Source organism: Schistocerca americana, chromosome 5, assembly GCF_021461395.2.
Source record: "Schistocerca americana isolate TAMUIC-IGC-003095 chromosome 5, iqSchAmer2.1, whole genome shotgun sequence".
NCBI lineage: Eukaryota > Metazoa > Arthropoda > Insecta > Orthoptera > Acrididae > Schistocerca > Schistocerca americana.
In genome coordinates this window covers 235,606,017-235,618,678 of record NC_060123.1, presented here as the reverse complement: position 1 = coordinate 235,618,678, position 12,662 = coordinate 235,606,017, and the positions used below count along the sequence as shown (strand labels likewise).

General features: G+C 36.3%; 1 protein-coding gene across 1 annotated transcript in view; it reads left to right on the top strand.

Annotated features, from left to right (window-relative positions):
- The window catches only part of LOC124615980 (fatty acid synthase-like), a 394,674-nt gene that overhangs the window by 61,010 nt on the left and 321,002 nt on the right, over positions 1 to 12,662 (top strand). The window contains exon 6 of the mRNA XM_047144185.1: positions 6,982 to 7,217. Within this exon, the coding sequence (XP_047000141.1) occupies positions 6,982 to 7,217 (236 nt within the window). The remainder of the gene's footprint in view (positions 1 to 6,981; positions 7,218 to 12,662) is intronic.

The window sequence follows — 12,662 nt, the reverse complement described above, 5'->3', positions numbered from 1 at the left end:
TATTTCACCCTAGTTTAATCTGTCTTGAAAGTGTCTCATAAATTTTGCAGATAATTTTTCACACCTTGATATTTTGTCCCACTTTACTTTATTCTCAAATTCTCTTAAAATTTTTTCACAGAAGGTTTCATTACTTGATGTAATATTCCAATTTAATTTGTCTTGAAACTGTCTCATGAATGTAATATTTCAATTAACTTGTGATATTATATTCCAATTTAATTTATCTTGAAATTCTCTCATAAAATTTTCAAATAAAGTTTTATATTTTGACAAAAGGCCCCAGTCTAACATATCTTGCATTTCTCTAATAAAATCTTCAAGCAAATTTCGTTCTATTATTGATATAGTTTCCCAAAATAAGTTATCTTGAAATTCTCTCGTAAAATCTACAGATAATTCATAATGTTATCATATATATTTCAGTCCAAATTCACTAAATTTTTAATATAATGAACAGTTTTATTTTTATATATTTAAATTGTGGTCAAATACAATTTAAATAATTCCTTATCATGTAAATTTTCAAAATTATAAATAATTTCCTCCTTTTCCATTTTAGAATATCCTTTAATTCCTAATTCTTTTCCTTTAATTTTTAACTCCTTAATAGTATCATTTTTCACCTCATTTTTTCTGTTATTCATTTTGTAGGCGACTTGCCTACAACAAATAATTGCATAGCCATCCGGTATCATGAGTTAACGATAACATATTTATTCGTGAAAACTCACAATGAGAAGAAACTAGAAAAAACAACAGAGAAGTAACAAAAACTAGGAGATCCTATAGTCTTACGGCAAAGATAAAAAACAAAACATGACCAAAAGAAACTCTCGCGCACTTTTGATATCACTTTGCACCAGACATGAAAAATATCACTGCCACACAGCCCCCCCTTAAAGTGCAGAGCCCCAGGGATATCTTGATACTTGAATTTTATTCGACGTCCAGCTCTGGTGTGCGTCGGGTGTCTCGGGGGCGATGACTTTGTTGTTTGCGGTGGTGATTCACCTGTCTCGGACGATGTACTGAGCGGTGTTTTGGTATGCTCTGCGTCCATCATGTGTTGATGCACAGGCGTGGTGTCAGAGGTCGGAGAGGGTAAAACCCATGCTGGCTTGACACATTCAATTGATACCTTTGTCGGAACACCATTGTACATTATGTCCACGGTATGCTTATTTCTACTCATTCTGAAGCCTATGAATTTCTTCCGTTATCGAACCGTATTGTTTGCCGTTGTCGTTCATTGCTTTTGCAGTTTATGTTCGATGTAGCTAACGAAAGATTTAAAGTTCCTTAATCAGAGGTCACCAATTATGTAGGCGACTTGCCTACAACAAATAATTGCATAGCCGTCCGGTATCATGAGTTAACGAAAACATATTTATTCGTGAAAACTCACAATGAGAAGAAACTATAAAAAACAACAGAGAAGTAACAAAAACTAGGAGATCCTATAGTCTTACGGCAAAGATAAAAACAAAACATGACCAAAAAAACTCTCACGCACTTTTGATATCACTTTGCACCAGACATGAAAAATATCACTGCCACAATTTCTTTGGTAATATTACGATTATTAAAAGACCAGTAAGTTCTTGTTTTCTAAGTTTAGAATAACCTTTAAGTCCTAATTCTTTTGCTCTAGATTTAAGTTTGTTTACTTTTAGACTATTTGGCCTCACCATTCATTAAAAAATGATTTTTATAGATTTAAAATCAAAATATGTAAATTTTAGCCCTGCACAATGATACAGATTTTATGTTTTATTTATGAAGATTTTCAGAGGGTTAAAAGTTTAGGTATCTGGAATAATATAGATTTTCTGAGACATAAAAGAAGTTACAAAACTTTCTAGAAAAAATGAAATTACATGTACAGAAACTAAATATAATAGCCCATTAGTTTTAGAATATAAAAAATATTTTTATTTTATAAAAATTATTTGTTAATAAATGGCAGCTATTGTAAGTGTATCTAACGCAGCCATCACTAGTTTAGAAACTACTATGATGAAAAACAATTTAAAATTACCTGATAATCTAATATTTGTAGAATTATGGCTTTCTTTCAAAGATAAGAAAGAGATATTAATAACACCAAATTTATTTATTTTTGTGGCATTTATTAAGGAAAGTCAGTGGTCAGAAAAACCAACAAATGATTTTTTAAATAGGAAGAAACACTTTGTAGAATTTTTAAAGGTAAATGACATAGGTTATGAACAAATAGATAATGAAAGTGAAAAAGTGAGTATCTATCCCTACATTCTAGGTGATATAAAAACACATCTACAAATAATTTATCTAGAAAAAGTTGGTTACTTGCGACTAAAGATATTTTTAAATATGCAATTTTGTTGTTGCCCTTGCTTATATTGTAATCCAAGTTCATCCCTAGTTTACCTATTATGTCTGTTGCAGTGTGATCTGGGTTAAAGTAGACTAATCCTTGTTCTGACAACTAACATGATCTCTTCTCTTACTAGTGGTTTGATAGGGGACAGTTGTGGTTTAATTATGCATAACATACTGCCCGCTAGTCTTCTTCTTCTCTTGCACTGTATCACATAGGCATAAAATTGCGAAATTCTGGGATGTTCAGTTCTAGGTCGTCTTTTACCATTGTCTCTGTGAGTACTCCAGTGTCATAATCAGCCATGGCATTTCTTGGGAGCAGGTTCAGAACTCACCTCAGACCCTCTACATTCCAGTTATATTTGTCCATGGTTGCCAGGCCTCTACACTTCCAGGGTTGAAGGATTTGGGTATCATTGGATCTTTAGCTTGCCCTTTATTAATTGTTACCACTACAGTTTTCTTCCACGGTGCAGGGACCCTTGCTCACAAGAGACACCCATTGTACAGATGCACAAATAAATATCAAATTGGCCACATAATCCTTATATTACTTCAGAAGGAATCCCATCCAGTCCTGCAGACTTTTTTTTTTTCAGACTTAAAATTAAATGCCTAATTTCTTCTTGTGCAAATGGGTACTTAGGTTTATTGTTCCTATGTTGTTGTTGATGTGGTCTTCAGTCCAGAGACTGGTTTGATGCAGCTCTCCATGCTACTCTATCCTATGCAAGGTTCTTCATATCCCAGTACATACTGCAACCTACATCCCTCTGAAGCTGTTTAGTATATTCATAAATTGGTCTCCCTCTACGATTTTTACCCTCCACGCTGCCCTTCAGTACTAAATTGGTGATCTCTTGATGCCTCAGAACATGTTCTACCAACCGATCCCTTCTTCTAGTCAAGTTGTGGCTCAAATTTCTCTTCTCTCCAATTCTATTCAATACCTCTTCATTAGTTATGCGATTCACCCATCTAATCTTCAGCATTCTTCTGTAGCACCACATTTCGAAAGCTTCTATTCTCTTCTTGTCTAAACTATTTATCATACAGGTTTCACTTCCATACATGGCTACACTCCATACAAATACTTTCAGAAACAACTACCTGGCACTAAAATCTATACTCAATGTTAACAAGTTTCTCTTCTTCAGAAATGCTTTCCTTGCCATTGCCAGCCTGCATTTTATATCCTCTCTACTTTGACCAACATCAGTTTCTTGCTCCAAAATAGCAAAACTCACTTACTACATTAAGTGTCTCATTTCCTTATCGAATTCCCTCAGCATCACCTGATATAATTTGATTAAATTCTATTATCCTCTTTTTGCTTTTGTTGATGTTCATCTTATATCCTCCTTTCAAGACACTGTCCATTCCATTCAACTGCTCTTCCAGTTCCTTTGCTGTCTTTGACAGAATTACAATGTCATCGGTGAACCTCAAAGTTTTTATTTCTTCTCCATGGACTTTAGTTCCTACTCCAAATTTTTCCTTTGTTTCCTTTACTGCTTGCTCAATATACAGATTGAATAACATTGGGGATGTGCTACAATCCTGTCTCACTCCCTTCCCAGCCACTGCTTCCCTTTCATACCCCTCGACTATTATAACTGCCATCTGGTTTCTGTACAAATTGTTCATAGCCCTTTGCTCACTGTATTTTACCCCTGCCACCTTCAGAATTCGAAAGAGAGTATTCCACTCAATGTTGTCAAAAGCTTTCTACAAGTCTACAAATGCTAGAAACGTAGGTTTGCCTTTCCTTAATTATTTTCTAAGACAAGTCGTAAGGATCGGTATTGTCTCATGTGTTCCAACATTTCTACGGAATCCAAACTGATCTTCCCCGAGGTCGGCTTCTACCAGCTTCTCCATTCGTCTGTAAATAATTTGTGTTAGTATTTTGTAGCCGTGGCTTATTAAACTGATAGTTTGGTAATTTTCACATCTGTCAACACCTATATTCTTGCCATAACATTTCCTGTAACCTACACTGATCATCTGTCTTTCCTTCTTCACTATCATTGGAAAGTTTTTTTTTTCATTATCAGGGTAGCTGACTATTGCCAACTTTCTGTTACCATCCCATCATTCCTTCTGAGAGTGGATAAGACTGTTGGTGGTCATATTTTCTCACAGACTATTTTATATGGTACACACCAGGGATCGGTTTCTAAGTAGCCTTCAGGAATTGCTTCCATCATTCCATTTTTGTTTTTCACAACTCTTCCTTAAATTGTTGTTTAAAGTACCTGCATCTAGGCAGCCTTCAGACTCTTTCTTCTTGAATCATGCTGCTCTGGTATAGCTTCCTGGCTCGTTTTGTTTTACATCTTAATTTCTGCAGTGCCTCTGTCTAGATTTAATGTACTCCTTTAGAATGAACTCTGCTGATAGGTATTGATGCCTCCATTGCTCTATGCATGAGGCGTGTTTTTTAAGTAAGTACAATTTTGAAATTAAAAAAAAGAGTGCTAAGATATTTCAATAATTTTTGTTTTTACATGAAAGTCTGTACCTTAATCTACTTTTCTACATAATTTCTGTCAATATTGAGGCACTTGTCATAACATTGTACCAGTTTTTGAATACGCTCCTCTTAGAAGTCTGCCATCTGACTTGTTATCTGCTGCATCAACAGTGTTTTGACTTCATCATTGTCTTGAAGACGCTGACCGCCCAGGTGTTTCTTCAAGTGCAGGAACTGATGGCAGTCACTGGGTGCAAGATCGGGACTGTACAGAGGATGATCTAGAGTTTCGCATTGAAAATATGTGATGAGATCTTTGGTCTGATTCGTCACATGCGGATGGGCATTGTCTTGCAGCAAAATGATGCCCTTGCTCAACTTGCCATGTCTTTTGTTCTTAATTGATCAGTAGATTGTGCAATGTCTTACACTAAGCTGCTGCATTGATTGTCTCATTATGAGGCAGAAATTCCACAAGCAATACTCCTTTTCTGTCTCAAAACACTGTGCACATGTTTTTCCGGGCAGAAATTGTTTGCTTAAACTTCACTTTTCTGGGTGAATCTGACCTCCTTACAGCTCCAATCTTGTGCCCAGTGACTACCATCTGTTCCTGCACTTGAAGAAACACCTGGTCAGTCAGCATGTCAAGACGATGATGAAGTCAAAACAGTGATGATGCAGTGGTTAACAAGTCAGGTGGTAGACTTCTATGAGGAGGGTATTCAAAAACTGGTACAATGTTATGACAAGTGCCTCAATATTGGCAGAAATTATGTAGAAAAGTAGATTAAGGTACAAGTTTTCATGCAAAAATAAAATTATTGAGATATCTTAGCACATCTTTTTTTAATTTCAAAACGGTACTTCCTTAAAAAACGTGCCTCGTATCCTCACTGTCAGTTCTTGCACTTTAACATCTACATTATCACCCAGTGATGGATTTCCTGGACACTGAAACACTCTTTTTAATTCTTCCCAGTTAGCGTACTTAATTTTATATTAGGTCCTTATACACACGTTTTCTGTGTCGTCTTAGCCTTAGGCATTCAGTTGTTATTTGTGAAGTTTGAAACACCTTTTCCATACACCATCTCTGCCTACGAACTTGGTATGTGGACTGAAGAGGGTCAGTAGCTGAACAAAATGGGTAACCTACAAAAATAAATGTTTCTTGTGGTCGAGACTTTTCATCTTCATTTTAAAGTACTAAGAAAAACAACTGTTCTCCATGATAAATGTTCTCAAAAATTATTGGGATATTAGTGTAATTTTTCATTAAAATATGTCCTTAATGCATAGGATACTTCTAAATTCCCCCTTCATGTTTCATTGAATCATGATAGGGGCCTTGGGACGGAACTCACTTTTGCAAACATTTTGTTTTCATTTTCCATAATTCAAACATGAAAAGTAATACATCACTTTCTTTCATTTTTGGTATATGAAAGAGGTACTGTAATTTGCTGCGACTCTGCTAATTGTTACATTTTTAACCAACTAACTAATATGGCAACATGCTCTATGTTAACTGCTGTTGTAGGAATGAAGCATGATGCAGACTACAATTAGAAGGAGGTACATATTGCTCAATGACACATGTTAATACTGTATGTTTCATTTGTCCTTTAACATTGCACATAATAGTAAATTTCTTAGAATTTTCTATTAATTACCAGGTTGAGAAAATTCCTGTTTTTTATTTTCTCAGTGGTTGTAGGAGAATGAAATTCATTATTTTACTAATTTCTCTTCCATAGCACAGTTTGCAGTTTCACATTTCTAAGCACAGTTTGCAGTTCCACATTCCTATTTAAAATTATACCCTCTCAGTTTCCACTACAAATCACAAGTAGTGTAATATGAATCTATTAACGACAAAAATAGTTAAAGTATGTGTTTTCTTAAGGTAAAGGACATACAAATACCATGTACTGTGAGAAGAATTCATTGCATTATAGTCTTAATGTAACCCATTAAATTATTTTGTGTCTTTGTTAAGCATTTTGTTGTAGATTATCCCTTTAGTTTCATACAAATTTTACTTTTTTGTAGTGGAGAATTGTTGCATTTTTGGTTTTTGAGTATACAGTATTTTATTTTTAGAAACATAGTGATATAAATGTTTATATTCTTGACAGGGAATGGTTATGGGAGAAGTGAAGCATCAGTTGCCTTATTTCTTCAGCGTAAAAGAGATGCCAAACGGATCTACTGTTCTGTTCTTGGTTCTGGGGTTACCTGTATGGGAGACAGACAATGTTTCTTTCCAGCCACGCAACTACAGTTCACACATCTGCTGAAAGAATTTTATGAGAAGTTTCCTGTTAATCCTTCAGAAATTTCCTATTTAGAGGCTGATGGTTCCGCGGCTTTGGTAAGTAATAACCACCAGATTTTATTGACAAGTTTCACTACTGCCCACAAGACAGTTTCACTTGTTGTCAGTGGGAATGGATTCCATACTGTACAGGTCTTTTTTTATGTGATAAAGCAGATGGGAAACCTATAAATATGTCACAATATGTTATTTATCTAGTTTAGTCAAATTTATTTCAGAGCAATAACTCAATACACAAGGACTGATTTATGTTTCTAAAAATAATAACTCCATCAGTTTACCGTATATACCTACTAACTGGGTGTTGATGACTCAAATTACTATTGTTTTGATGTGCCTCTCATATTATCTAAACCTATCATTTAGATACTGCTATTTACAATTTTATAGTTACAGAACCTTAATTTCTTGTAGCTGTATATGCCTGGACTTGCATGATAGTATATTACATTGAGAAATAAAATAGGAAATTGTAATTCAATAAAGTCTCAGTTTTGGTTTTCAGTTTAAGAAAATATTGCTGTATTTATGGAATTACTGGTTCCGTGTCACTAGTGAGTGTGAAAATTTATTAATTATATTAATCTTGTTGACAAACTGTTACATATTTTCTTGACTTTCTAATGGCTGTGAAATAAACTAACTTCCATCTGCAGCTGTAAACATTTTTGTTCTTGATTAAATCTTGACTCTTTAGATCAAATAAACTAAACTCCATCCAAACAGGCTTCGAAGGGCCCAACAGTACCAACTGACCACAGTGTCATCCTTAGTGAACTGGCATCACTGATTACAGATATTGAGGGGCTTGTGGTTGGCACACTGCTCTCACACTCGTTGTCAGTTTTCATTACCAGAGCCACTGCTTCTCAATCAAGTAGCTCCTCAATTGACCTCACAAGGCCTGAGTGCACCCTGCTTGCCAGCAGCACTCGGCAGACCCAGTCAGTCACCCATCCAAGTGCTAACTAAGCCCAACAGCACTTAACTTTGTTCATCTGTTGGGAAACGGTGTCACCACTGTGGCAAGGCTGTTGGCAATTAAATAAAATACTTTCACAGTGTGTGAATGTTCAGCAGAACCAGTCAGTCACCCATCCAAGCACTAACCAAGATTGACAGCACTAAACTTTGGTGATCTGATGGGAACCAGTGTTACTACTGCAGCAAAGCAATTGGTACTCAAATAAAATGGTTTCAGACATTGTGAACTTTATCGTTCATAAATAACTTGTGGATATCCAGCTTCCAACTGTGGCTAATAGTGTGTCCCCTGTGATAAATGATGTAGTTCAACAGCTGGATGACATAGTGCAAGAGATAGATACAGATTTTTCTAACTATGATCATCAAACATTAATTGTTGTTGTTGTTGTGGTCTTCAGTCCTGAGACTGGTCTGATGCAGCTCTCCATGCTACTCTATCCTGTGCAAGCTTTTTCATCTCCCAGTACCTACTGCAACCTACATCCTTCTGAATCTGCTTAGTGTATTCATCTCTTGGTCTCCCTCTACGATTTTTACCCTCCACGCTGCCCTCCAATACTAAATTGGTGATCCCTTGATGCCTCAGAACATGTCCTACCAACCGATCCCTTCTTCTGGTCAAGTTGTGCCACAAACTTCTCTTCTCCCCAATCCTATTCAATACTTCCTCATTGGTTATGTGATCTACCCATCTAATCTTCAGCATTCTTCTGTAACACCACATTTCGAAAGCTTCTATTCTCTTCTTGTCCAAACTATTTATCGTCCATGTTTCACTTCCATACATGGCTACACTCCATACGAATACTTTCAGAAATGACTTCCTGACACTTAAATCTATACTGGATGTTAACAAATTTCTCTTCTTCAGAAACGCTTTCCTTGCCATTGCCAGCCTACATTTTATATCCTCTCTACTTCGACCATCATCAGTTATTTTGCTCCCCAAATAGCAAAACTCATTTACTACTTTAAGTATCTTATTTCCTAATCTAATTCCCTCAGCATCACCCGACTTAATTAGACTACATTCCATTATCCTTGTTTTGCTTTTGTTGATGTTCATCTTATATCCTCCTTTCAGGACACTGTCCATTCCATTCAACTGCTCTTCCAAGTCCTTTGCTGTCTCTGACAGAATTACAATGTCATCGGCGAACCTCAAAGTTTTTATTTCTTCTCCATGAATTTTAATACCTACTCCGAATTTTTCTTTTGTTTCCTTTACTGCTTGCTCAATATACAGATTGAACAACATCGGGGAGAGGCTACAACCCTGTCTTACTCCCTTCCCAACCACCGCTTCCCTTTCATGTCCCTCGACTCTTATAACTGCCATCTGGTTTCTGTACAAATTGTAAATAGCCTTTCGCTCCCTGTATTTTACCCCTGCCACCTTTAGAATTTGAAAGAGAGTATTCCAGTCAACATTGTCAAAAGCTTTCTCTAAGTCTACAAATGCTAGAAACGTAGGTTTGCCTTTCCTTAATCTTTCTTCTAAGATAAGTCGTAAGGTCAGTATTGCCTCACGTGTTCCAGTGTTTCTACGGAATCCAAACTGATCTTCCCCGAGGTTGGCTTCTACTAGTTTTTCCATTCGTCTGTAAAGAATTCGTGTTAGTATTTTGCAGCTGTGACTTATTAAGCTGATAGTTCGGTAATTTTCACATCTGTCAACACCTGCTTTCTTTGGGATTGGAATTATTATATTCTTCTTGAAGTCTGAGGGTATTTCGCCTGTTTCATACATCTTGCTCACCAGATGGTAGAGTTTTGTCAGGACTGGCTCTCCCACGGCCGTCAGTAGTTCCAATGGAATATTGTCTACTCCGGGGGCCTTGTTTCGACTCAGGTCTTTCAGTGCTCTGTCAAACTCTTCACGCAGTATCATATCTCCCATTTCATCTTCATCTACATCCTCTTCCATTTCCATAATATTGTCCTCAAGTACATCGCCCTTGTATAGACCCTCTATATTAATTATAAATTAATAAAACAAACAATGAATAGAACACAGCATTTAAAGAGAAATTGCTTGAAGAATGCTAAGAAGAGATTTATCAAGTAGACAGTCTAGATGGAAAATTAAACTCTTCCCTAAATCTATTCCTTCAGTTTGAGTCCTCTTTTCTCTTAAAGCAAACTAAGTTAAATGAAACAGAATCAAGAACAAGAGATGGAATACTTGTGAGATTAACTTATCTTGTTCAAGGAATAGAGAGCTTTACTTAATTCAGATAGTAAGCTCTAGCCAAGAGTAGGAATTCCACAACCACCAGTACTGTAAAATCCTCTAGTGGTGAAACACAAGTACTATATATGTTAAATAAAACTCTATAATAATAACACAGCTTCTACATTCAAAAACTTAAAAGCTCCACATTTGACATATATTACCACCCATGCTCTGAACATCTTGACACATTAGTTTGCCCAGACTATCACTATCTCCGGTAGGCCCTGAAATGTGATCAACTCTCCTAGCATTCTCCTCACACAGTGCACTATAGCCTTCCATTGCCCTCTTAACCACTGTAACATACCAATTTACATATAATCACCACAAAAAAATTTATTTTGGAATGACCACCACTTAAATGGATGAGTGCATGAATGTACATGGAAGAACAGTCCATCTTGGGGACAGCCAGTAACAAGTTACTGAACATGTTCTGCAGAATGTCTCAAACAGCATGGCTTTCTGCAGCATTGCACAGAATATTTGGAATCTCCCAAGTGATACTAATTTCCTTGTACTCCAGTGATGGGGACCAGCTTCACAGCATACCTTCATATCTCACTGCCCACTGTTCTCTTGCACTTAACATCCATTAATAAACAATTCCACACTCCATTTTTATTATATTTATTTACTTAATTATTTTTTATTACTGTTTTAATCTTCATCCCCCCCTCTCCTTGTTTTCCTCATCTCCTCATCCACTTTCCTCCTAGGTTTTGATTTCATAATTCATTCCTCTTCCTGTATCAGTTTTCTTTACATCACCTTCCACATCTAGTGTTGCTATTTCCCTGGTTGGTTAATTTTACCATCCTGTACAAACTCTTCTTCAAACTGGTTCTCACCCAACAAAATAGTCTTCACTTCCACATAACTGTAATTCCTCAGGCAGGCGCAGAGAAGTATATAATACTGCTGTGTGCTGTGTGATCCTCTGCCTTATGGCACCATTTAAATGTTGTATGAAGGGGCATGTGGACAGCATACCACTCTCCAAGCTGTTATCACTTTTGCATACCTTGAGACTGCTGCTTATTATTCAAGAATGTCCTTGCTTAGTGTCATAAGAGTGAGTGCATTCTGTTACATTCTACCCATCAAGGAAAAAATCCTGGGAGTACCAGTAATTGAACCTGGATCCTCTGCATAGCAATCAGATACAATGACTGCTCAGCTATAGACATGGGCCTTTGCTTCCATATGTCTCAGTAATTCCTACAACAGTTTAACACCATGCCAATATCAATGTGTGGTTGCATTTACAATAATAAAAGAAAGAAAATTGAAGACAGTATTATGGAAAGAGGAGAGGAAGTGAGTGAAGTGGACAAGGAGTCCACACAGTATAATCAAACTAATGTAATTTTATTTATTTTTATAGTATGTGAAGTTCAGAACTCACATATCAATTGCCCAAAGCTGTTCAGTATAACTCTCAAACATTCTTGAGAAGATATATCTTGAAGTTCTCTGAGTAAGTCATTAAAATTAAAATGAGTTTTGGATGGGCTGCATAGCTCTGTGATACAATGCTCACTTGCAAAAGAGGTCCCCTGGTTTCCATTTCTGGCTGACGCAATTTTTTTTAAAAAAGGTGCACATTCTATGAACGTTTCTGTGAAGTGTCAAATTAAAAAATATCTGTCGCACTCAAGGTTGGTAATTGCTGGCCTAAGTTCTTACCCACCTCTAGCCCTGCTAACTACAATAATCATAATAATAAAGCAATTATCAATTTTTGCAAACTACTGACTTTGCATCCATTTGCATAATTAATGCATACTAGTATGAGAGAGTGCAGGTAGAATAAACATATTTTGTTATTTCTGCACATCTTTGTGTTCATCGTAATTGTTGTTTGGCTGTTCATTTAGATGGTAGATTCTCCACCCCGTGAGACGTAGTTGGGTGGTTTCTTGGAGGTATGTACATCGAAATAATAGTATGTACAGATTATTTTCATTACATCATGTGTTTAATGAACACCCATCTTGTTTCAACACCAGGAAACACACACGGAGCTTTACAACATTTTCAGTTTACAGACTACATGTTCTAACTCCATAAAGCAACCATGATAGACAGATGTACTCCATCACTGCCTGACAGAGAGACTCCAACTATGTTGACTATTATGGAAATATACAAAGATGTATATGAGTTCTGTTCAAAAAATTCGGGAATGTTCATAATTTTGCACCATTGATGTGTTGGGACAAAGTGTGGTCAGCATCCCTGCACACACCTGTGTT